The 27,521-nt window shown below is 41.9% G+C and overlaps 1 protein-coding gene across 1 annotated transcript in view; it reads right to left on the reverse strand.

Annotated features, from left to right (window-relative positions):
• SLC6A4 (solute carrier family 6 member 4) overlaps window positions 1–27,521 on the reverse strand; it is a 163,923-nt gene that overhangs the window by 16,919 nt on the left and 119,483 nt on the right. The window contains exons 8-10 of the mRNA XM_082245100.1: window positions 25,620–25,747; window positions 12,336–12,448; window positions 9,217–9,348 (exon numbers count right to left, since the gene is read on the reverse strand). Coding sequence (XP_082101226.1) covers window positions 9,217–9,348; window positions 12,336–12,448; window positions 25,620–25,747 — 373 coding nt within the window. The remainder of the gene's footprint in view (window positions 1–9,216; window positions 9,349–12,335; window positions 12,449–25,619; window positions 25,748–27,521) is intronic.

The following is a 27,521-nucleotide window of genomic DNA, read 5'->3' on the forward strand; positions in this document are numbered from 1 at the left end:
GAAAACTGCTTCGCCAAATATTTTGCTAGGTATTATTGTAGAACAAACATCAATGTGTACACCTTTCACATCAAATGATTAACATATGAACATAAAAAAAAATTAGATTCAACTGCGGGCATCGTGCACCCCATTCACACGTGCACTCCCCACTCCACCCAAGCACCCCAACTGGGCTCAAACTGTGCCAGGGGGTGAAGGGGGCACACCTAAACTTCCACCCTAGTAAGTTAACCACATTGTATTATATTTCTCTACTAATGTAAAAAGGGGAAGGGTGGGGACCTGAAAAATTTAAGAAAAGTTCTAAAGCTGATATTTCTTGCTGGGATAACCACCCAACTGGTATATACAGACTGACTGTATATACTTATCAAATTTATGGATTTTTACATAAATAATGCATGCTCACTATGGCAAATGTACAATTTAAATCCCAAAATACTGCACTTACTTTTCTCCCTCCATTCATTTGTAGACTTTACCTTAGCCAAAAGCTGGGAAATCATTCATGACTCAATTTTTAGGGACATGTTGCCATGCTTTTGGTAAATATAATGGCACTACTTCAGCTGTTATTGGGCGCACTGCCTCCCTTGGTTCCATTTTCCCTAATTCTTTTATTTATTTATATTTTTCCTTTAAGTAAAAAGAATTGGAGGGAGGACCTCATTAGTATGCTGCTGCTCTTTTCCTTTCACGTCGGAAGGTTGGGAGTGTGTTTTTGACCAAGCTGGGCCTCTGCTGCAATGGAGGTAAGTAAAGTACTTATCTGCACTGTCTGGCAGGGTGTCTGAATCACAAAACTGGCTGTATAGAATAACAAATCCTTTGGTAGATAAAACAGCCATATATGTATTCCAATTGACTTTTTTGTTGCCTGCCTAACGTTTAGATTTAAGCAATGATCTTTGAGACCAATTAATAGGAAAATGCAAATTTAAATTAAAGTAGATATGCTAGTTGGTGTTATATACCAATTCTTGTATCATCCAAATTAACATTTAAAAAGAAAACACTATTGCATGAGTAGCAGCTGTTGACAGCACCCTTGCTGTCTAACCCCAACTTTTATTTTGTTCTAATGCTAAAGAATCTTTGGTTAGTAAATTTATCATGCTTCCCTCTGCTGCATTTAAAATCAATTTGGAAGAATGATAAAAAGAATGCCATAAACATTTAAAAAAATGCCATATATCTCAAGTAAAAGAAGTTATTTACTGTATGAAATAATATTGAGTTGTTTGTTTTAATGCTCCTTGTTTCTTTCATAAATCACTCCTCCTGTTGTTTTTTAACTTAAAGTAGAACTATAGGCAACACTTTCAAATATTTATTTTCGCCATCTGTGTCCCATTGTGTAGATTTGCCTTCACTTCCTGTCCCATAGCCATTCAGGAAGTGAGATGAAGTCCCCGCAAATTAAAGGATTTTCTTGGGGACCCCTAGGTTACCAGAAAGAGTGTCCCCGAAGATTTCCCTTCTATTACTTTTCTGGGGACAACCCAAAATTTGGGATTTTCTTTTACTTTCACTTTGAATGAAAATGGTAAACGGGACAAATTGAGAGGGTGGGTCTCCTTAATGGGGGCACAGACAGCTATAAAAACTGACAGGGGTTCCAATCTCTCTCCACTGTATCCAAAACTAAAAAAAAGTTTTGCGCTTAGGTATACTTTAACTTTTGATACTTAAGCTTTGGCAGGACATATCCAGTTATATTTGTATAAGGTAAACACATTTAAAATCAAATTTAAAAATCCAGCTCAGAAAATTACTGCCTGATTTATGTTCAACACTCCAAACATTTCAGTGCTCTTAGATTGACTGCATAGTGTATAATAACTTAACTTTGTAATACCAGTCAGTATGATATATTTTAATACACTGTATCTCCCCATTTGGGTAATTTTGCTTAATATTTACAGTATATGCAAAGTCATATCTAAAAAGGCACAAAGTTCTTACTTTCGTTATACTTTTCTGTTCTTACTTTCACATTTTCCTCTTTAAGTTACTTGTTGAACCCTATTATTATGAGAAGACTATTCATTAAAAAATAGAATTCTGAACTGAAGCTTTGGACTCAATATAGGAAAATTTAAGGATATAGACTGCTGTAATCAAACACGGGACATTGTATAAAGCATATTATTGGATGAACTGATGTAAACACCAGTTCACTTAAGCCCTGTGATAAATCACCCCCACTAAGATGTAATTGTACTTAGCATTAGACAGGCCACTCACAGGCTGACTCATGATCACACAGAGTACAGGATGATTATAGTCTAATTGATATCCGTTCAAGTCACAGTGCAAACAATCAGAAACAATGGCTATTTATTCCAAATAATCACAATAAAATCATAATAATAAAGCAACTTATAATAGTGTCTGTAAGCAAATAAAATCTTGTTTTTTTTTCAGTGATTATGCTATTTTAGGGTCCTTATGAAAAAATATATACATTTATGGAATGCTCTGTCCAAGATTCAGTACATGGGGTGGCCTTAGACTATCAGAGGATATGAGCCCGTGGGCTCCAGTTACATAATTATTCTTCTGTTCCTTTTTCATGACACATGATATATATGACTGGCATGCCTAACTGGCAAAGAGAGAGTATAGTGTCTGTCATTGCCTCCTACTAAAATAGCTCAAAGGAGACCTGTCAGGATAGAAATATCGGGACTGATTTGTTGTTAAACATGCAAACCTTGAAGCTATCAGTTGTAGCTCTGCTTCACTACTTGGCGAGCTACTGACCTGGAACATGCATGCAGTCATCAGGCAAACCTGATATGCACATAGTTCTTCTAGATCAGTAACTTACTAAGGTATTTTCTCACCTTCAAAGTGACTCTGTTGCTAATTTAAAATAGCTTTTTGATTTGGACAAATGAAAAAGATGCTTTCTTGCACAGGAAGCAATTAATACTTTTCTGTCCCACTGATGGATTGAAGATAAAAGCTTGCTCAAATATAATCTGCATTCTTGGGGCAGGGGCCATCACAAACTGCCATGGTTAACCTTGAAAAACCCAAAGTCTTTAGGAGGTGCAGCTCTACCTGACTTTGATTTGTACTATATCACTGCTCAGCTGTCTCATTTTTACCATTTTGACAAAATACAGTCAATATTTAGTGGACACAGGGGTACTAATTTTCCGCAAACTTGGGATAGTATATTATTTTGCCATCAACATATCTGGAAACTGGCTTTACATAAATTTAGCAATACTCTCTTCGATAGTCATACCCAGCATAATCATCATTTACCGGAACTACTGCAGATCCCGGACCCGGTTTTATGGGTCTCACAGGGTGTTCTCTATTTAGATCAGATATTAACCGCTTGCCGACCTCCCACAGTAATATTCCTGCCGCAGTGTGGCTCCCCTGGGTCCAGTCACCTAATACTATGTGACTGAAGGAGAAGGGGTTTCGGCGGCACGCTCCCGCTGTGTTTAGACACAGCGGGAGTCGGGCCGGGGAGGAGAGGCGGCGATTTCTTGTCCGGGAAACGGAGAGAAGACCCGTCTACTTATTTAAACAAAGCAGGCAGATCTTCTGTGAGACAGGCAGAGACAGATCAGCAGTTTCAGCTATGCTGAAACTGCGAACTCTGTGCCTGTCACAGAACCCCCCCCCCCCCACAAGTCAGTAAGCATTAGGCATACATTTAACCCCTTAGTCGACCCCAGTGTTAACCCCTTCCCTGCCAGTGTTATTATTACAGTAACAGTGCATATTTTTAGCACTGATTACTGTAGTAATGTCACTGGTCCCCCCCCCGAAAGTGTCAAAAAAGTCAGTTAGGGGTCCGATCTGTCCGCCCCAATGTCGCAGTCCTGCAAAAAATCGCAGTAAAAAAAAAAAAAAAAAAAAAAAATGACATAAATCTTTCCCGTAGCTAGTAGATGCAATAACTTTTGCACAAACCAATCAAAATATGCTTATTGCAATTTTTTCTACCAAAAATATGTAGCAGAAAACAAATTGGCCTAAAATGTTAAAAAATTTTGATTTTTACATTTTTTGTTTGGGAATGTCATATAGCAGAATGTAAAAAATATTGTTTTTTTTTGTTTTTTTTCAAAATTGTCGCTATTTTTTGTTTATAGCGCAAAAAATAAAAGTCACACAGGTGATCAAATACCACCAAAAGAAAGCTCTATTTGTGGGAAAAAAGGACTTAAATTTCGTTTTGGTACAGCGTCGCATGACCGCCCAAATGTCCTTTAAAGTAATGCAGTGTCGAATCGCAAAATAGAGCCTGGTCAGGAAGGGGGCAAATCCTTCCGGGGCTAAAGTGGTTAATTGAGACAGGTCTCAAAACATTTACTTAACTACAGGCTGAGTTTTCCCTCCCCAATTTTTTGCTTTTTTGTTCTATACAGCTGCAGCATGCAGTGAGAGCACAGTTCTCAGATGCAGTCCCCTCATATGCCTCCTTGACCATGACAGAAGTGATTTTGGGCTCAGAACCTACAAAGTTGACCTCTGTATATTGTATAATACCCTTCAGATGCTCTTTGTGACCAAGCTGGCTTACCGAGCCAAGACTAGGTGGGAGCGGTTGAGGAGGATGAATGGGAAGAAATACTAGATAATTATAAAATGGTTTAACCCAGATGTATATTTTAAACAAGGCTCATCTTCATATCTCTCACTATAAACCCTCTTATAGCCCCCTATGTCATCTTTGTGGGCAAAATACGGGCACCTTTTAGAAAGATGTCTAGCGCAACCCGATACATGTTTGGGTGATGTCTCTTGAGTTTCATGTTTACCAGTGGTCTCCAAACTGTGGCCCTTTGCTTGCTTTTATCCAGCCATTGGGGCACTATTTTCATCAACTGATACAAACAATGGGACATAATTCCCCCACTGACACCAATGAAGAGGCAGAATTCCATCCAATAATGCCAATGATGGGGCACAATTCATCCCAATGACACCAACAATGGGGCTCAATGACACAAATTATCGGGCATAATTCCTCCCAATGACGCCACTGATGGTAATTCCTCCCACTGACACCAACGATGGGGAGCTTTTCCTCCCACTGACACCAAATATACTGGTCTATGATTGAAGTATTGATATAGATCCCTTTTTTACCATTGAATAAGTGATTTGCATATCTGAGTTTTATTTTCTTTTTTGTAATGCTGATTTCATTATCTGCCATTTTATCCTAATAAAGTTGTTTTTTAAATGTGAAATATCATCTGCATTCATCACTTTCAGTGATCGATGCTGGCATCCCCTGCTGTGCACTTTGTGGTTTCCTCTGTTCCCCTATATCAATACAGTACACTAGAGTCGGTGAAAGGAACCACAATCCACAGCGGAACCTAGAACCAGGTATCCAACAGAACCAGAAGTGTACTTGATGCTGAAGATCTTTTAGCAAGGCTATCTTTTTAACCTAGCAAGGCTATCTTTTCAACCCAGTGGAGTTTGTTGCCAGTAGGACAGTTTATTACTTGCTTTACAGGAAGGCATTTGTTTTATAATTCTGATTCTAAAGCTGTGGGATTTCCAGGTCAGTGATTCAGGTTTCCTCTTTCCACAATACCATTTCCAAAAAAGTTGGAACACTATGTAAAATCTACATAAAAACAGAATTCAATCTTTTTGCAAATCTCATAAACCCATATTTTTATTCACAATAGAAAATAGAAACCTTATCAAATGTTTAAAATGAGAAAATGTACCATTTTAAGAAAAAAAATAAGGTAATTTTGAAATTGATGGCAGCAACACTTCTAAAAAGAAGTTGGGACAGGGCCATGTTTACCACGGTGTAGGATCCATTCTTCTTTTAACAACACTCTGTAACATCTGGGAACTGAGTAGACCAGTAGCTGGACTTTTGGGAGAGGAATATTAGCCCATTCTTGCCTGATATGGTATTCTAACTGCTCAACAGTACTGGGCCATCTTTGTCTTATTTTTCATTTTAAGATGTGCCAAATATTTCCAATTGGTAAAATATTGACCATATTGATGGTGCTGCTCGGGCCCCTCAGATTGTTTCCTCCCACCCAGGGCACGGGGGCCATCAGTGATGTTGCTTACACGTCACTTTCAGCCTCTCTTTTGGTCTCACAGGCCAGGTAGGTTCTCCGTTGCCATAGGACCATTTGTGCATTGATGAGCTGCTGATGCGGACCGCCACTCCCCTGGCCGACGGGCGCATGCATGAGCCAGCCGATGATGTCATTGCACCTCAAGTGCTCAGTGTCTTTCACACTGGGTGCCATCATCATCTTGGTGGCACTGTGTGTGGGCGCCAGCCCAGGGGGCGGGAGGGGTCCCTACTCTGATGAAAGAAATTAGGTGGTACCTCCCTCCCCTTTCAGCCTCTTTATAAATGCCCTGGGGGCTTTGAGAATCTAGTTTCAAACAACCCATTTGACTGCTGCATGGCCATACTGGACAGTAACAGGTAATACATAGCATATAACTGTGTCTGAAATATGGATCAATGCTTCATTGCCTACCTAGGCCATACATTTTTATAACCCAAACCTATGGGCTTTTTCTTTTATAGACTGGACCTTATTTTTATCTGGGGTGACTCTAGACCTGATGGTCGGCCCCCCTCTCTTGGGGGATTAGCCTGAGTGGCCAATCCTAAACATCCAAGTAAGCTTGCAACATATATTGGTTGATTTCTGACATGCCCAGTGTATAAGCCCAGTTCTCTGACATATTTACCTGCTTTATAGACATCTATCCAGCCATTCAGTCGCAAGACCTATTTCCCCCCGGGTGTTCTTCCTTCTCTCATCCTCTCCTGGGTCCCTCTGACTGACAGGCTTCAGCACAGTGAAGTTCATGTAGGCAAAGGGTGAAAGGGGGAAGAGAAAACCCCCATTTGGCACCTACTGTATCTGTTTAATATTGCACTGCATTTTGACCATTCTGCTTATTTTGTAGATTGGTCTGTTGGAGGCCAATTGTCATCCGTGGATCTTCCCACCTAGCCCCTTGTGGGTGGAAGGATGAGGGTTTGAGTGTCTTTAATAGCCAGACTTTTGGTAGCACGCAGCGGCAAACTCATCTTGATGTTTAAATTATGCAGTTTTCATGAGTTTGGTTTATATTTACAGGGTCAGTATTTAGATACTCACATAATGTTTCCATGTTTGTATGAATATAGTTACACGATGTCCAACTGTAGCCTCTCTACATTTGTAGAAAAGTCTTATACTATACCCATTTACCCCTGAGGAAGAAAAAGGTACGTTTTCGAAACACGTTCGGCTTTCTTCTGTAATATGCATCTCTGACAGTTGAATATCGTTATTCCTGTTGATCTATATTATGTTTACCGCATATGTTTTATGATGTAAAAATGTCTTTATTGTCTTTTTATTTATGCTTAAATTGTTAATATAATATTGTTGAAACCTTTTACCTATGACTACATCCTTTGCCCTAAAAAATCCCAACAGATGGTTCTTTATCCATGCTATTTAGCTGCTAGGGATGCGGGCATCACTTTGTATTCCCATTTAACGGCAAATTAGGCCATTATCCAACTGGTGAAAGGCCTGGACTGCAGGCAGGCCGGTTAAGCACCCAGACTATTTTACTATGAAGCTATGCTGTTGTCATAGATGCAGTATACAGTTTAGAATTGTCCTGTTGAAATATGCAAGACCTTCCCTGAAAAAGATGTCGTCTGGATGGTCGCATATGCTGCTCTAAAAACCTGATATATCTTTCAGCATTGATGGTGCCTTTCCAGATTTCTAAGCTACCCATTCCATACACACTTATACTCCCCCACACCATCAGAGATGCAGGCTTTTGAACAGACACTGATAACAAGCCAGAAAGTCCCTCCCCTCTTAAATCCCGAGGATGTTGCGCCCATGGTTGCCAAAAAAGAATGTCAAATTTTGAATTGTCTGACCACAGAACAGTTTTCCAGTTAGCAACAGACCATTTTAAATTAGCTTTGGCCCAGAGAAGACAGCGGCGTTTCTGGATCATGTTCAGATATGGTTTCTTCCTTGTATGATAAAGCTTTACCTTGCATTTTTCGATGGCACAGGGAACTGTTTACAGAGAATGATTTTTGGAAGTATTCCTGAGCTCATGTAGTGATGTCCATCAAAGAATTGTGCCTCTTTTTAATGCAGTACTCTGTGAGAGCCCAAAGATCACAGGCATCCAAAATTGCAATTTGGCCTAGTATCTTGTTCATTGTGATTTCTCTAGATTCTCAGAATCTCTCGATGATGATTCTGAAATATTTTGACAATTTTTAGATGCAGCTTTTCACAGATTGGTGAACCTCTGCCCATCTTTACTTCTGAGACACTCCAACTCTCTAAGATGCTCTCTTTATACCCATTCATGTTACTGATCTGTTGCCAATTAACCTAATTAGTTGCAGAATGTTATTCCAGCACTTCCTTGTTAGTACCACTTATTTTGTCAGATTATTGTTGCCCTGTTCCAACTTTCTTAAAAGTGTTGCTGCCATCAATCTCAAAATTACCCTATTTTATTTTCTTAAAATGGTACATTTTCTCGGTTTTAACATTTGATATATTTTCTATTTTCTATTGTGAATAAAATATGGGTTTATGAGATTTGCAAATCATTGCATTCTGTTTTTATATAGATTTTACACAGCATCCAGGCTTTTTTGGAATTGGGGATTGTATGTGTTTTTTTTGTTAACTGTCAAGAATTTTGAATAACACATCTTAACACAATTATCAGTATAATTTGAAGAAATAGTAGGTACAAAGCAGTGACATTTGGAGAGTATGGCTACCCATAGCAATTAATGAAATCTGTGTTTACAGAAAATGTATTAGGAAAAATGAAAACTGGTCCCTATTTGTAAATTAACTTTGTATTCTGCCCTTTGTCTGAAAATCAGAAAGAGTTAAAACCTATTTCCAGGGTGTTATGAATAGCTCTGCTTGGTACTGGGTGCATTTAGCCAAGAAGGGAAACTTGGCAGTCTTAATGAATTGACTCAAATTGTATTTCAAGTGTTTTCCTGTAGAAAGTTTTCCAGGGTTAATAAAAGAAACATCAAGTTCATGAAGTTTATTTTCATTCATCTGCTTACCATTGTTCCTCTCAATACACATGTAGACCTAGCTTAAGAAAACATTATTAAATAATAAAACCAGATATAATATATCTCAGTGAATCACAGAATTTCATACTTACAAATGTCAAGGTGGAAAGAGCCCCGAGGTAACAGACCACAATCAGAAGTAATACAAAAATTTCTCGACGTTTGCCCCATACATGTGGGAACTCATCTAGAACAGCAGTTATTACCCCTTCCAGACCTGCAAACTGTACACAAAAAAGAATATGGATATTAATCTCATCTGTGAGATTTAGATAGGTAAACCATTCCAAAAAAGTGATATTTCAATTACAAGGAGGGTCTGATGGGCGGAATCATCCCAACTTCTGGAATTGAAACACCAGTGGGAGTTCCTGGGCTTCCTGATTTCTTTGTGGCAGTGTTTGAAACCTAGCAGGGGCACTAGGAACCTTTTGTAAAAGGGTGTGGCAAGCGTTGGCCCTGGGAAAGTGTTGTAAGCCACTTACCTTATAACAGGAATAAAACTAACCCTAACAATTTAAAAAAATCGTATGCCTTATGTTCGGTAGTGTTTCAGCCGCGTTTAGGTGAACCTCTGTAATTGTAATGATTTAAAACATAAAAAACAAGAAGAAAAAAAGAATGCAAGGATGTGACGCAAAATCGCACAAAATGTTTTTATTCACTTTGAAAGAAATGAAATGCATTCAAATTTACATAGGTCATAAGCAACACTGTATCACTGTCTGAATATACCATGTAAGAGGAAGCAGTCATTGGGGCTGGTGATTTTGCAGATGGTCCCTTAACCACTTCCAGGACCACCCACCATGTATTTACTTTGGCACTTTGACGCTAGCTGCCATAACCCCAGTATTTTTTATACACAGCTACTGATCCAGAATCTGATTATGGGCAGTGAAAGAGACCCCCCCCTCTTGCCGCTTCCTGGTTGTTTACCCCGATTACTGGAGCCGTCGGTAGTGGCGGTGTAGCTTTAGAAAATCATACCCCGTGAGAAAACCATACCCACGTCACTTCCTGTCAGGAACAGCTGAGCAGCGTAGCAGTGCGCATGCTCACAGCCCCGGATACGTCATTGAACAGCTGAGAAGCTGACTAGTGCGCATGCACGGAGGGTATGGATTTTTCACGGGGTTGTGTGTAACGTTACACCGCATCAGCTGTTGCGGTGGTTACATTAAAACAGCTCGGCTGCAACATGAGTCATCTCCGCTCCTATCCCTGTCACTTCTCTGAACTCGGCTAGTAAATATAAAAGCGGGGGCGTGTGTATGACGGAGATCTCGGCTCCGTGATTTATATTTTCATACACCCGCCACCGCTTTTATATTTACTAGCCCAGATCAGGGAAGTGACAGGGATAGGAGCGGAGATGACTCATGTTGCAGCCGAGCTGTTTTAATGTAAATGCCGCAACATCTGAGGCGGTGTAACGTTATTACACACATTCCAATCATTCCATACCCTCCGAGCATGACGTAGGTGACCCGGAAGTGGTGCACCGGAAGTGACGGGGTTATGGAATTTTTATGGGTATGGTTTTTTCATGGAACAGCGGAAATGATTCGATCTGCTGTAGTTATGGGCAGGAAGTCGAGTGAGGGCAAGATGGCCCCCACTTGACTCTATGCCCTTGGAGGACCGGAGCCACGTCAGACATCACTTCTGCCTAACAGCCTTAAAGGGCCCATTTTTTTTATAGGCAAATCTAAAATGGCATTTTTTTTTTTTTGCTTTTAAGTGTAAATGTGAGATCTGAGGTCTTTTTGACCCCAGATCTCACAATAAAGAGAACCTGTCATGCTTATTTATATTACAAGGGATGTTTACATTTATTGTAATAGGAATGAAAGTGACCACATTTTTTTTTTTCAAAGGGACAGTGTAAAAATAAAAAGTAAAATAAATATAAAAAGTAAAATAAATAAGAAGAAAAAATGTAAAGCGCCCCGTTCCTACGAGGTCACGCACAGAAGTGAACGCATACGCAAGTAGCGCTCACATATGTAAACACTGTTCAAACCACATATGTCACACGATCATTAAAGCAAGAGCAATAGTTCTAGCACAAGACGTCCTCTCTAAACAGGTAACCTGTAAAAATGACTGTCACCTATGGAGACTTTTAAGTACCAAAGTTTGTCGCCATTCCACGAGCTTGGGCAATTTACTCAGCATAACATCATCTTTCATCTTTTCACTATACAAAAAAAGATTGGGCTAACTCTACTGTTTCTTATTTTTAAATGCAAAAACTTAAATTTTTTCCAATAACATTGCGTTTGTAAGACCGCTGCACAAATACAGTGTGACCTAAAAGAACTGCAACATTCTCCATTTTATTCTCTAGGGTCTCTACTAAAAAATATATAATGTTTGTGGGTTCTAAGTAATTTTCTAGCAGAAAATACTGATTTTAACTTGTAAACAGAATATGTCAGAAATAGGCCTGGTCCTTAAGTGGTTAATTCCTCACCTCCATAACTACAGACAAGCCAGGGAAGGAATAGCACAGACCTGTGCCTTCTGTACACTCAATGCTGGCGCTCCAGTATACCGGCAGCCAGAGCACAGCAATGCTGTGTGTCTGCCTACCTCAGTTGAGGTGCATAACAATGGCAACGCGTTTCTGGCGGGTCCCCTTTGTGAAACCTAACAAAGGTTTTAGAAGGGTTATTTCCCCAAAACGCATTACTGTGTGTCACAATGCTTTTACAATGACCCACATAAATGTGACTACTTTGCATAAAAGTGAATAAAGAGCTATATATGATATTGCATCAGATCTGCACTGAGCATACCTTGTTTTGACAAAGAGAGCTGCTTTTGTATTACTATTTTCTGTAATAGATGATTAGAAGTATATTTAGACTAACGTTTGTATGACTATGTGTTGATTCTGCAGTCCTTTGATCTTGTTTCATTTAATAAAAACAAAAGGCGTAGAAAGAAACAAAAGAAGAAAAAAAAAAGTTCCATAAAAGTGTTTTGCTTTTCATCATAGTGTGAATCCGCTGTGTTTAGGATGTATGCCATGTGTTAAAGGTCACTTATTTGAACCGCTCCCATTTACTGGGCATCTGAAGGAGGGGCATCTGCAGTTGATGAAAATGGAAAACTCCTTTAAGGCAGAAAACCTCTGGCTAAATTGATAAACCTAGGCAATGTAATGTTCTTGAAATTAAAGTAAAGTATGTTGTTTGCTTACCGTACTGTCCAGCCCCAGTGTAATCAACATTAGGAAGAATATAACGGCGAAGAAGGTGGATGCTGGCATGTTGGCAATAGCCTCTGCATAGGTGATGAATAGCAGACTGGGACCTAGAATAAGAATTGAAATCTCATCCTATATGCATCAATACATTTACAACAGCTGTAAATCTCTGATATAACACATATCATGGGGTCCTTTATGAAAAAAAAAAAACTATAAACGAACAATAGTTGTGTTCCGACCAAAAAAGAAATGAGATGCGTGCTTTAATTGTCTACCCACACAAACAGAGCAGGAGTATGATCAGGTAAATGGACCAGAATACATTTTTAGTTATAATAGATCTTATAAATCGGTCACAGCAGTGATGTAACTAGTCAGATTGCCTCTCTGGGGATCAGGAAGGAATTTTTTTTTTCCCTGCTGTAGCAAATTGGATCATGCTTTGCTGGGGTTTTTTCGCCTTCCTCTGGATCAACTGCAGGTATAGGATTGTGTATATGGGATTGTATGGTTGGGTTTTCATTACTGTTTTTTTGTTTTTTATTGGTTGAGCCAGATGGACATGTGTCTTTTTTCAACCTCACTAACTATGTAACTATGTAACCATAGTAACCTATAATACTGCTATCAGCCAAGAAGGTAAGGATGATTGGAGAGAGGAAAATATTGCTGTATAATTCTGAATTTGGTAAACAGTGCCATGTCCATAACCAAATGGAAATACAGTAAAACCTTGGATTGCGAGCATAATTCGTTCTGGAAACATGCTTGTAGTCCAAAGCACTCTTATATCAAAGCGAATTTCCCCATAAGAAATAATGGAAACTCAGATGATTCGTTCCACAACCATTTATTCATAAGTCCTTCAGTTTATAGTCTATATAAAAAGATTATAGCATTGCGATAGGTTGTGTAACCATAAAATGTTCTCCACAAATAGCTGCTTCCATAAGGGGATTAGAAGCAAAATCCAGCAGGAGCTACAGAGTATAAAAGAGAAGAGAGGCGCCTCTAAATGTAGCAATATGGTTCCATTTAATGTAGGTACAACATTTAGCAACTCACATGGTTGATGAATAAAACAGGCACATCTAAGTACGCAGGCATCTGGGGTAAAGCTGTCCACATAGACTATCTTCTGCACCGCCGGCTGCCAGTCTGTAATCCTGATCGGGAAGACCACCCTGCAGTAAAGCGATCTGAAAGTGAGGGGCAGCGTGGAAGGGATGATGTTGATGGCAGTGTGGAGGACGGTCTATGTGGACAGCTTTACCCCGGATGCCTGCATCCTTAGATGTGCCTGTTCCAATCATCAGCCATGTGAGTTGCTAAATGTTGAACCTTCATTAAATTTAACCATATTGCTACACTTAGAGGCGCCTCTCTTCTCTTTTATACTTAGCTGTGACTTAAGACTACTTGTATATCAAGACATTGCTTGTATATCAAGTCAAAATTTATTTGAAAATTTTGCTTGTCTTGCAAAGCGCTCTTAAACCAAGTTACTCTCAAACCAAGGTTTTACTGTAATAACAAAAAATGAGAATCTGTGTTTTTAATGCGCCACACAGAACACATCGGGGTTGATTTATTAAAAGCAAAAAGACTGCAAGTGCAGTTGCTCCTGAGCTTAGTAAATGAGAAAAAGCTCTGCTGACTTCCATCATCCAATTATGTGCAAGCAAAAATGCAGTTTTTTTTTGTTGTGTTTTTTTTAAGTTTCCTTGCATGTGATTGGGTATTCTTTGCAAAGTGTCACCTAATGTACTAAGCTCTGAAGCAGGTGGTTTGATGAAGGGAGCTACATATGCTCCGAAATGCGTTACCACCCACCGCCCTCATCTGACGCCACATCGGCTCTGTGCGTTCCAGCGTGGTTCCAGGAAACCTTGGCCACCTCATTGCCTCCTTGCTTCTGCACGTCTTCCGGGAATCTAACAGCTGCCGGATGGCTCTCTCTATTCTCCCCCCCAGGGATAAGACGAAGGACAATTGACTTGCATAAGGACTTTCTATGATATGCCTTTTTTTAACCATGATCCTGTAAATGTTTTTAACCCCTTGTGCTCTACAATAAACCTTTTAATATTGCACTTAGAGGCGCCTTTCTCTCTTTCTCATGATCTTTCAAAGTTGCTTCTCCTCTTATAAGTGCTGCCTGAAGTGCCACCCCCTCACCGCTACTCAGGACTGTCCATGCACCCCCACCAGAGTGCCCTCATCTCTCTCTCTTCCTACTAAGCTCTGAAGCAACTGTAATTGGAAAGTGCCCACTTTACCTCTAGTAAGTCAAACCCATAGGGGTGGATTTACTAAAGGCAAATAAACTGTGCACTTTGCAAGTGCAGTATTAGAGTAATTTAAATTATGTGTTCTATCAGAACCCCAAGAGAAATGTGTAAATTCTTTTGGTATTCAAGATGGATCCAGTAGATATGAGTGTATTGGCACTCACTGTTTTCTCTCAAATATCTGTTTAGTCTGCCAATGATGTGAACCTAATGCAGCTTCCTGTAATGCAGTGGCAACAATGCTGCACTGCTGCTGAATGCAGAGGAGTGTTGCCATTCTCATTTAGGCTGAACCTGCTTGCACTTCAGAGGAAAATGTTGCAGAGGGCGTAGCTACCAGCATTGGCACTGCTTATTTACAAGCCTGTAGCCTGTCATTCAACACCTAGCCACACCTAGTCCTACCCATTTCTTTCTGCTCTGACAACACTGCCTCTGTAAAACCCTCCTACTGTGAGCTGCCTAATAGGGAAAGTGTTTGAGGTAAAAAGAGGAGGATTTGGCTCATGCAAAGAGCCTGGAGGCAGTTTTTATTTTTATTTTGTGAGGACTGAGCATCATATAGTACCTGGATTTGATACTTTAATTATATTAAATCTGTGTATTTTACATTAATTATTTAAGAATATATATATTTTTTTTTTTACTATAGTAACATTTGTAAACACTTCTTTCACTCACCAGATGCCTGTGTAGTCCACCTATTCCTTTGTGAAATCTACACGACTTGCATTATGCGACCAGATTATCAGTCTGCATGGGAAATCAACAACAAGGCCATACTCTGCATAGTCTCAGCCAGTTTCCTCTCAATCATGCAACAGGAAAACCAAGCAATCCACGAAAGCTCTTTGACATTATGTTTCATTCCAAGTCAAACTTACTCAAAGGCGCCAACAAATGATAATGTTGTCTCTTCTGTAGAGGACACTTGGCAGGAGTTCAGTGCAGAGTTAATAGAAATCTGTATGAGGAGCTGAAAGGATGTTGTGTGCAATCCCAGCTCTGGCCAACTCCAGCACATTTACAATTACTTACTAACAGAATATGACACGGCCAATCTCCTTTAAAAGTTTTTGTAGATATATATGTGACTGTGGTATATAAAGGAATCTCGTCAGTAGTGAAATACTTGTGTTCCTTCTAAAAATACTATGTCTACCTGTAATGTTGATACGCTAGCATTATTACTTTCTAAGTCACTGGGTTTAATTTACTAAAGGAGAAGATAATGTTTGCCTATTGCTGTAAATAAAGTAAAGCTGTGTTCACTTCAGTCTAGAGATGGAAAGGCCTGGAAAAAAATAGAAAAATTGGGGAAAAAAATGTTTTTTCCCGTTTTTAGATTTCAATATGTTTATTGATTTTATAAAAAATTAGAAACACTCATGGTGTATACAGGTAATAACCACCATGGGAAGTAACATACATTTAGCAATATTTAACAAGGTCAACAGAGGAATGCAGGAGTATGGCAAACACAACAAAAGAACAAAAATAACAGGTCAGTGGCTCTTGTTGTGGGTTGGAGCCGGACCAGGCCCCGCCCCGCTCCCTCCAGCGCCCCCAAGGGAACACACTGCACTTCGAGGGAGGAAGCGATCACCCTGTCTGAAACCCACCAGACAGTTATATGCATAGAAAAGCTGCTCATCCAAAATAGATGGCACTGAATCACCGACCAGGTAGGTTCTACAGTAGCCACAACAGGTGGTAGCAGAGGGCAATATCAGCCCAAGGTAATCACATCAACCTAAGTCACTGAGTGCTAAATAGAGAAAGAGACAGAAAAGAAGGAGAAACGAGGGAAAGGATGAGATGGAGTAGAGGAAAAGAAAGAGGAAGAGACAGAGAGTTGGTGTCCACGTCCACAAAAGGAGGGCTCAGGTAGCCCACATAGGCCACCCGGTCCCCCTATTAGGGGGGGTGGTCCCCTTATTCCGGAGCCCGCCAGGTATCGCACCCAGGGGTCCCAAGTCTTCTCGAAGAGGCGTATTTTTTCTTGGAGGATGGCCACCATCCTCTCGTTTATCATAATCCAGGTCAGCTTTGCCTTAAGCAACCCGAATTTTTCCCGTTTTTAAAGCCATTTTTGTTTTTTTTTTACTGGAAAATGTGGAAAAAAAAGGAAAGAAATGTGGAATGTGGTCTTTTACAATGATAAAGAATATATCTTTGACATGGTATTCAAACTATTTAAAACAAAGACCTTAATGAAAGATTTCTGACACTTTATGTATAGTCTTAAATTACTGCATGTTCTCTCAGCTGAAGACAAGCAAATCCTGGAATACAATTCAAGTAACACTGTACCTCTCAATGCAGTTCTCAAACATGAAAAATATGCATTCTGCCACTAGGGGGTACTGCGGGAGAAAGGCTCCAGTTTAGTTTGCTTTAGTGGGCTCCATCTTGTATCTCCTACAGTTGGGTGATTGTTGGGATACAGTAGATCAGGACTCAAAATTTCAAGTCCTGAGCTACTAGCCAGGACTTAAGAGTTACTTGCCACTTGTTGCCCCACCCAAACCCTACCCTGCTCCGCCCCTAAACACGCCCTCGTAAAATATCTCATAAAATTACACTGTTAAATGTTTTATTCAGAATTAAGTTACAAAAAAATATTAACAACAACAACAACAACCGAGAGAGAGAGGGTTCAACAGAGAGAGAGGGGGTTTGACAGAGAGAGACAATGGGGGGGCTGACAGAGAGAGGGGGTGACAGGGAGAGAGGGGGGCTGACACGGGGAGAGAGGGGGCTGACACGGAGAGAGGCAAAGGGGGTGACAGGGAGAGAGAGGGGGCTGACACAGAGAGAGGCAAAGGGGGTGACAGGGAGAGAGAGGGGGCTGACACAGAGAGAGGCAAAGGGGGTGACAGGGAGAGAGGGAAAAGGGGCTGACACGGAGAGAGGGAGATGACACAGAGAGAGGGAGAGTGGCTGGGTCACACGGAGAGAGGGAGATGACACGGAGAGAGGGAGAGAGGGGGGTGACATAGAGAGAGGGAGAGAGGGGGTGACACAGAGAGAGGGAGAGAGGGGAGTGACACAGAGGGAGGGAGAGAGGGGGGTGACACAGAGAGGGAGAGAAGGCGGTGACACTGAGAGAGGGGGAGAGGGGGGTGACACAGAGAGAGGGAGTGACACAGAGAGAGGGGGGTGAGACAGAGAGAGAGGGTCGAGAGGGGGGTGACACAGAGAGGGGGGGTGACACTGAGAGAGGGGGGGAAATGGAGAGAGGGGGGGTGATACGGAGAGAGAGGGTGACATGGAGAGAGGGGGGTGATACGGAGGGAGAGAGGGTGGGTGACACGGAGGGAGGGGGTGACATGGAGAGAGGGGGGGTGACACGGAGAGAGGGGGTGACATGGAGAGAGGGGGGTGATACGGAGAGAGAGAGGGTGGGTGACACGGAGGGAGAGAGGGGGGTGACACGGAGGTAGAGAGGGGGATGACACGGAGGGAGAGAGGGGGGGTGACACGGAGGGAGAGAGAGAGGGGGGGTGACACGAAGGGAGAGAGAGTGAGAGGAGGTGACACGGAGGGAGAGAGAGAGAGGAGGTGACACGGAGGGAGAGAGATAGAGATGGGGTGACAGGGAGAGAGAGGGGGTGAAACAGAGAGAGAGAAGGAAGGGGTGACATAGAGAGAAAGAGAGGGGGTGACAGGGAGAGTGAGAGGGGGTGACAGGGACAGAGGGGAAGATGACAGGGACAGAGGGGGGAAGATGACAGGGACAGAGGGGGGGTGACAGGGACAGAGGGGGTGATGACAGGGACAGAGGGGGGAGAGGACAGGGACTGAGGGGGGGTGTGACAGGGACGGGGGGAGGTGGATGAGGGGTGACAGGGACAGAGGGGGAAAGATGACAGGGACAGAGGGGGGAAGATGACAGGGACAGAGGGGGGAAGATGACAGGGACATAGGAGGGGGTGACAGGGAGAGACAGGAGGTGACAGGGACGGGGGGGGGGTGACAGGGACAGGGGGGTGACAGGGACAGAGAGGGGGTGGTGACAGGGGAGGGGATGACAGGGAAAGAGGGGGGAAGGTGGAGGGGGGGGGGGTGACAGGGACAGAGGGGGGGTGACAGGGACAGAGGGGGGAAGATGACAGGGACAGAGGGGGTGGTGACAGGGACAGAGGGGGGGGATGACAGGGACAGAAGGGGGTGATGACAGGGACAGGGGGGGGGTGACAGGGTAGGGAGGAGTAAGTCCGGTCACAGTGCTCATCTTACTCACTCAGTCAGAGATGTTCACCATGTAGCTGCTGGCTGCTAATGAAACTTTCCGCCCACACATCTTCTTCACACACAGCACACACGAGTGTGTGGGCGGGCACAGGGAGAGAGAGAGAGAGGGGGGCGGGAGAAGGCAGAGCAGGTGCAGCCTCTCCCATTCCTGGAGGGGGGGGAGCTGCTCACTGTGCTACGAAACACACAGACACAGCCTTGTGACAGGAGGGGCAGGCTGAACGGAGGAGCTGCATTTTCCCCCTACAGTACAGCCCTGATCTTACTCGCCGTCCTGATCATTCCACTCACAAAATGCGAGCAGGCGAGTGGAATTTTTGAGGGCTGCAGTAGATGATAGTTTATGTCCTCTCAGGCCTTAATTGACAGGTAAGAGGGTAAATTTGTCTGACAAGTTAGTTTAATTTTTAAATGAGTCCAATAATGTTCTCCACCATCATAGTATAATGTTTACCTATAGTCTTCTAATTATATTGTTTCTTCTTTATCTCCTCTCAGTAAAATGGTAAGACCAACATCTAGAGTTTTGGAAAAATTTCCACAGTGCAAATTCTTCTGAGAGCAAGGCTGCAATTTGCAAATATTGTGAGAAGAAATATTCTTTTCCAGATGCTACATGGATGACAAAACACATCCTTGCATGCCAGAGGTTCCCTAAAGAAATAAAAAAAATTCTATGGGATGAAATGATGAGGATCAGAATGAATGAGCAAGAGTTTTCATTCTAGAAACCTTCTTTCTGCTGCTTCTTGATCATCACAAAATGTTTTTTCACCAGAAGCATCTTCAAGTGTTACAAACCACGGCCTCCCAAAAATACACAATACCTTCTTTTTTAGAGAAAATTACACCTGGAAATCAGGAGAACATTGATCAAGCTCTTGCAAGAGCAATATATGTTTCTGGATCCGCATTGTCAATAACTGAAAATGCATTTTTGTAGTAAGCTTTTAAATTATTATGAGGGAAAGGGGGTGGTTACCTGTTCTTATGTGTAGGTAAAATGTTCTTAACATAATACTTTTATATACGCTGCATTTCACCTTCCCAGTGTAACAAAATTACTTTAAACTTTTAAAAACTACTCCACACTGAATTTTCTTTCATTTTGCAGAAATTTTCCATTTTTCTGAAAAGAAACAGGACATTTTTTTTTTCCCATGGCTTTGAAATTTCCAGAGATCCATCTCTACTTCTGCTTCTCTCTTAAAAAATAGCAGTGCCCTTCCAGTATCAGAGCCTCAGAGTCAGGGGAGGACTGGGCCAGAGGGCAGGGGGTAATTGCCCCCCGGGCTGCTCTGATGCCCCGTTAAAAGGCTGCACTACTTCTGCCGCAGACATGCCTAAAGAATTACTGGTGATGAGAAGTAAAAAGAAGCCGGTTCCCTGCCCCACTGAAGACTCTCCTCCCACAGGCAGCCCCGTTCGAGCTGTCCCAGCTCCCCCCCCCCCCAACTACCCTCTAATGACCAGGTCGGGAACTCAGATTCACCCAGTGAGTAGAGAGTACCTAGAGAGGAGCCTCAGCCTGGAACGGGGGTGAGCAGGAGGGGGGATGAGTTGCTGCACGATGGGCCTCTGGTTTGTACTTGCCCCTTGGGCCGAAAGTTGCCAACCAGCCCCTGCTCAGAGTAATATATCTGAAGTGTGATATTATCTACGACACTGTTGCTACTCTTACCAGACTGAGAAAGAGATTTGGTGATGTCACCACTGTGCTGCTCACTGTTCTCCTCGCTGGAGAGGAAGCTGTACTTGAGGATCTGCAGTGAAGCTTCTCCTTCTGTTATTCAGTATATTTTTGCTTCATACACTTTTTATGCTGCTTCTTGAAAATTTCTCTAACTGGCATTAGACCACCAGGCATCAGTGGGGCAGCTCTGGTATAAGGAAGAAAAGCCTTACTCCTCTACCAGGATGACCCCCTCCATACAGAAAAAAAACTTGGAAAGTCAATAGCGAAGAAAAGTTCAGCTGCAGGGAGACCACAGGAGAAACTGTCAAGTAGTCTTCAGCTCTATGCATGCCTTATTTAAGCTCTTTACCCCATTTGTTGGTAAATCCAGTGGACAGCTTTGCAGCAACACTGGGGAATAAAGTGAACCTTCACTCATCAGATGAACTTCCTCTCAACTGATCCCTCCCCTCTCCCTCTTAGAAAATCACCAATATTTGATTTTTTTTTTTTAAGCAAGTACATAGTACACAGTGGTACCCACCACTACCTGGTTCTTTACCTAGGTCAGGATGGCATAAACTCTTCCACCCGCCCCCGCTGCCTCCTGTGATGTCTGTGTTCTGTGGTGTTTTAGTGAGTGACCCATGTGTACCACATAATTTCCCGCATGGGCAACATAATGTAGGCCTCTTCTGGGTAGCTGACTGAGACCTGTGGCTTGCCTATGCATAAGTGTAATTTTCTATTTACTCCTGCGTGTGCGCGGACATATTGCAGGTCTTGGCCAGGTCAGAAATACTTGGAGACCTGCAGCATGTGTAGAATCTGACAACTACTCGACTGAATGAAGTCCTAAAATGGCGACGTAAGAACAAAGTAAGCTTTGACTGCAAGGCAAACAACACTAAATTCCATGAACTAGTAAGTATGTTTTTTTTTCTGTTGTCATACAGGGACATTTACTAGATGGAGGGAATTTCATTTTAGGTAAGGAGGTTGAAGTTCCTCTTTAAGGACCCATCAAGTGAACCTTGGACTAAATAGGTCACTTCCAGACACTGAAAGCAGATTACGTGGGAAGTGGGGGAATCCTGCCCATAACCCGAACCTAGGATCCCAGCACTAAAGGGAAAGAGTAATAAGCATAGGAATTCAGGTCATTTGTGCCCTTTTATGAACCATACATAAATATTCATTAGTGTTAGGACACATCCTGTGTACTAGCATGCCTATGCTCCTTCCACATGCTCATACCATTCAATGTCCACACTACTAATTTAAATAATACTAAAAATCCATAAAAACTGGAGGAATGGAACAGTATTAGTTTTTTTTATAAATATTTTATGTATATAAATACAATTTGTATTTTTTACTCTGTGGGGCATTCCTAGATATACTTCCTGGCCAGGAAACTAATTTAGCTGTTGAATGAGAGGATGTTGTTTATCTCATTAACGACAGCGCTGAAGGTTTCTTTTCCTGGCGTTGGCAAGATATGAGAAATAGTTTGCAGTTCACTGACTGATGTGATGCTCAGCCATCATGACAAGAAAATGTGCAGAGTAAGCCATTACATGATCCCCTGCCTGGGACCCTCCGAAGGACTGCAGTCTGCTGTTTACTGTCAGCCACCATTCCCATTTCGGTACTCGGGAAAGAAAGTGGCACATGATTATATTGTGGACATAGAGAGGAAGCTGCTCTGTCTCCTTGTCTCTGTCCCCTCATATCGCTGCTCCATTTTACTGCTTTGGGCCTGGCACAGCTTTTTAGCCTGCAGCCCCACATCTGCCGTTCTATCGTCCTACCGTCATAGTAGTTACATATACTATGGATAGGGAAGGCTCAGAAAACCATTACCTTCTCCAGGACTTGCATTGTTTTAAACTCTGGGATTGAATTCTGACTTACTGATAAATGGTGTTCCATTTGCAATCAATTGTAAAGCTGGCCATACTTATGGGCCATACACACTATAAGATTTTCTGAAGACTTTTTCCTTTAGATTTACCAAAACCATCTAATATGAGGTCAAACCTAAACACTTTCAATTTGTATGCAATCTGGCAGGCCCTTGCACTACATAGAAAAGGTAAATCTGAAGGAAAAAGTCTTCAGAAAATCTTATAGTGTGTATGGCCCTTTAGTCTTTGTTCAATCAGCCAGCAGGCTGTACAAGGAAAAAAAAAACTAACAGATCCATCCACAGCAGATGGAGGAACCCCCCCTGCCAGGACATTGTACTTTGACAGGTGTACCTGCCACTCTTACAGTACACAGATAAGCAGCTTCAACAGAAGTTGATTATCCACTTGGCCTCTGTAAAATTTACCCCCTTCATGACCAGGACATTTTTTGCAATACGGCACTGTTACTTTAACTGACAATTGTGCGGTCATGCATCGCTGTACCCATTTTTCCCCCATAAATAGAGCTTTCTTTTAGTGGTATTTGATCACCACTAGATTTTTTGCGCTGTGGAGGGAGTGGTGGAGAGGCTGAGCCGTCTGTCGGTCAGAAATCCGGGGGGATCCCAACATTATTGCCAGTATCTCTGAAGAGCCTGGACTGGCTCTGTGATGGCAGCAGACAGAAGACTTTAGCCCGCTGTTGGTTGAATGTGGGTCACAGTAGTGCAGAACTCATGTAACTCACAAAAGTATGGCCAAAAGAGTTTTGGACATACTTCTTTAACTAGAAGACAAAACTTACCCAACCTTGATTTGTACAAACTTACTAAGATTCCCTCATTGCTGAGCTCTATAAATACCCCACTCTATTAAGGGCCATAATTTATGTATAAAGTATAACTAAAGGCAAAACTTTTTTTTTATAGTTTTGGATAGAACGGAGAGAGATTAAAGCAGCTATTATGTTCTTATTGCTGTCTGTCCCCGTTAAAGAGATTCTCCCTCTCTATGGGGTCAAATCACTAAGAGTTAAATAACGGCAAATAAAATGCGGTAAAATCTTGCATGCAGTAAATCAGTTATTTAATGTGGTAATTTACCGCATTGAGCTGGTTGCTAAGGAGCAGACCAAGATTTGTAAAAAACAACCTGGGGGGTCAGAGGACTAGCTGGTTGCTAAGCAGCAGGCCGGGAAGATGGCAGATGCGTCCTTAACAACCAATGACTCATCAGTTGTCAGAAAAAAACAGCGTGGGGTCCCCCCCAAAACCCATACCAGACCCTTATCCGAGCATGCAGCGCAGCAGGTCAGGAAAAGAAAGGGGGAGACAAGCAAGCGCCCCCCCCCCTTGAACCATACCAGGCCACATGCCCTTAACATAGGGGGTGGGTGCTTTGGGGCAGAGGGGCCTCTTCCCCACAACTGTGGCCGATGGTTGTGGGGGGCAGGGGGCTTATTGGAATTTGGTAGTCCCCTTTAACAAGGGGGCCCCCCCATATAAATGAGTATGGGGTAAAATATAAATAGTGTCCCCGATGTGAATCTATTGTCAATCATGACGCCCGCACACTGCCAGGAACCGAAAAACAAACAAAAAAAAAAAGAGGTCCGCTCCCGAGGACGGCTGTCCGCTGAATGCCTCCTTTGCTATTTGACAGGTCTTATATAGGTAAGGAGGGGCCACCAGGTGGCCCTGCCCTTACCTATATAAAAACTTTCAACCGCAAAGGAGGCATTTGGTGGCCTTGGGAGTGGCCTCTTTTTTTTTCTGGCGGTGCGTGGGTATCATGAATGACAATGACGATGGATTTACATCGGGGAACACTATTTTTTTATTTTTTAATAAAGTAATTGTCAAAAACAGTTTCTGGGTTTTTCTTACTTTTTTACACTTTTCTTGTGCATAGGTAGGCATTGTACCCCATACTCATTCACATGGGGGGGTCCCCTTGTTAAAGGGAGCTACCAGATTCCAATAAGCCTCCTACCTGCAGACCCTCACAACAACCGGCCACGGTTGTGGGGAAGAGGCCCTTGTCCCCATCAACATTGGGACAAGGTGCTTTGGGGCACCCCCACCCTGAAAGCACCCACCCCCCTATGTTGAGGGCATGTGGCCTGGTATAGTTCAGTAAGGGAGGAGTCGGTTGCTCCTCCCTTCCTGACTTGCCAGGCTGCATGCTTGTATAAGGGTCTGGCATGGATTTTGAGGGGACACTACGCCATCTTTTTATCATACTTTTTAATTGTCTGTTTTTTTTTTACAATCAGCTGTTAGTGAGAAGCCACTGACAGCTGATGAGTCGTCGGTTGTTAAGGACGCGGCCACTGGCTTTCCAGCTTAGCAACCAGCTATTTGTCAAAGAACAGACTGGGGGTCCCACGACCCACTGGCTGTTTTTTGACAAATACCACATGTGATACCGCCAGTTAAACCCTGGTGGTAATTATCACATGCTTTTTAACACTCTGGTCAGTTTGTGAATTGGACTTAAGAGCTTTCTATGCAGTATTTACTTTTTTTTTTTTGGTAAATGCCGCATAATCATAATTTTTTTTGTGAATTTGGACAGTGTTTACAGCATGTGATAATTTATGCAAATTAGTAACATGATGCACTTATCGCATGCAGTAAACTGTAGTGAATTGACCCCTATTTGTCCTGTTTACCATTATAATTAAAAGTGAAAGTAAAAAAAAAATCCCCAGAAATGTAATAGAGGGGTGAAATATCAGGAATATCCTGCTGGGTAACCTTGCACTGCTGGCATTCCAGGCCAGGTGTAATCAGGTTTCAACTATTCAGAAACATCTGATATTAGAACTGCCTCCAACAAGGGGAAATCTTCCAATGGGGACACTAGTTCTGGTGATCTAAGGGTCCCCAAGAAATTTCCTTAATTTGCAGGGATTTCCTCCCACGTCTTGTCTGGCTATGGGACAGGAAGTGAAGAAAAATCTCAAAAGGGACAGAGATGGCAAAAAAAAAAAAAAAATATGACAGAGGTTATAACCCTTCCTTGCTCTATCCAAAATGAAAACAATAAGTTTTGCCTATAGTTCTACTTTCATTTATTATTCTCATAATATTCCATCCAGTGGATTACTCAGTGCTATGCCCCAAACCCAGCATACCTGTATCTTTGGCCACTTCAGAGACATCTAGGTTCCTCATTTCAGCCATATATCCCAAGACAGTGAATATGACAAAACCTGACATAAAACTGGTCATGCAATTTACGGTGCTCGTCACCAGTGCATCCCTGTGAAGAACAGAAGATATATGTTTGATTAATAAACCTAATAGGGATTATATGGAAAAGCTGGTGAAAATAAAGCATACAAGTGTTGCTTGTTATTACCAATTCGATTTAGTTTGGCACATTTCTAATGTGGAATGTAAAATGTAAGACAGAACATTGATTTGCTGCTACAAGGAACAACCTTCCTTTCAGCCATGCTTTTTTTCCATAAAGAATACTTTATGTAGTCAGAACTAAACCCATCGATTTAAGTGGAACTAAACCCTCTTATCTTTTACAACCAAGGAAGCTGCCATTCTAGCCTCTGTTTAATCACTAAGGTGTTTCCCATGTGATCATTTATGACACCAGTCATTTGAAGGTCTGACAGTTCAGTTACAACTGTGACAGTTATTATTCATACCCTGCACAGAATGTAACTGTTTTGGGAAATGAGGAAACAGTTACATTGATGGGTTTAGTTCCTACTGCAGATCATGCTGAGGCTAAGATGGCCGCTTCCTTGGCTGTAAAGGATAGGAGGTTTTAATTCTGCTCTAAATGCCAGAGTGTGCCAGTTGTAAATATCTTGCTGCCCAATCAATCTACAATTGTCATCTTTACAGCTCAAATAACAAATACATTAATATTATTACTGGTTGCTATGGATAACGACATTTTACCTTCAGTACATTTCTACCGCACTATTTTGAGATCTATTTATAAATAAAATATTGGTGTCACAGCATTTGCGTAGCTACCTTGAAAAGGTCAAAGTACAGGTTAAACCTACTAAAAAGTAGTCAGAGTGGCAAACTAATGCAAACAGCAACATTAAATAAAAATTAAATCACAATTAAGAGAATCCCTTTCCTTTTTTATCTTCTTTCAAAAATGTGGTATTATGGTCATGAATAATCCTGATAATGTGTCTAATATGTTTATTTCCTATGACTGTCAGCTCCATCTAGTGGTCATAATGTGGTATTTACCTGAAATACCTCAGTCAGGAAAATACTGCATTATGGCCCCTAGAAGAGCTGACAATCGTAGGAAAAAAACATATTAGACACATTATCAGGATTATTTGCAACAGCTGTGTGAATGCTGTGACATTTATACAATGATTATTTATAAATAGACCCTATGGTATAATCACATTTTTCAAAGGTAAAATAGGAAAGAAACCTTCCTAATTGTGGCATTTTATTATTTATTTTATTTTGCTGTTTGCATTATTTTGCCAGTCTCTCCCTACTTTTCTCTATGTTTAACCCGCCTTTTTTTTTTTTTTTATTGTAATTCTCTTTATTAATATTTAATTTAAATATTTCAAATTAACCATAACTAACAACACTCTAAATCCCCCCCCCCCCCCCACAAAAAACCCCATAAAAACGAACAAACCCACTCGCCTGGGTCCCCGGTTCCAGCTATACAATTAATACATGCTTTCAATCATTACTAAAGACCTGTAGATGTCCTCATTAGGCAAAACAATGTTCACTGAGCAGATCAGAATCCTTTATTTATTGATCTCCAATACTTTTATATTATAGGATGACACACATTACACAGCACATACAGGGTAATATCCATTACACAGCACATTACAAGGTAAAAGGATCCATTTACATCTCTGTCCCCCAATCTGACTTATTCACTTACTCAGTGGTGGAACTACCGGGGTTGCAAGGGTTGCATATGCGACCGTGCCCAGGCGTTCCCCCACCGTGGAGGGGCCTTCAGACCTGGCACCCTCCCCCTGCACCTACGACCGGCAGTTCACCATGCA

This window comes from Pelophylax lessonae (assembly GCF_965119305.1).
Source record: "Pelophylax lessonae genome assembly, chromosome: 2".
NCBI classification, from domain to species: domain Eukaryota; kingdom Metazoa; phylum Chordata; class Amphibia; order Anura; family Ranidae; genus Pelophylax; species Pelophylax lessonae.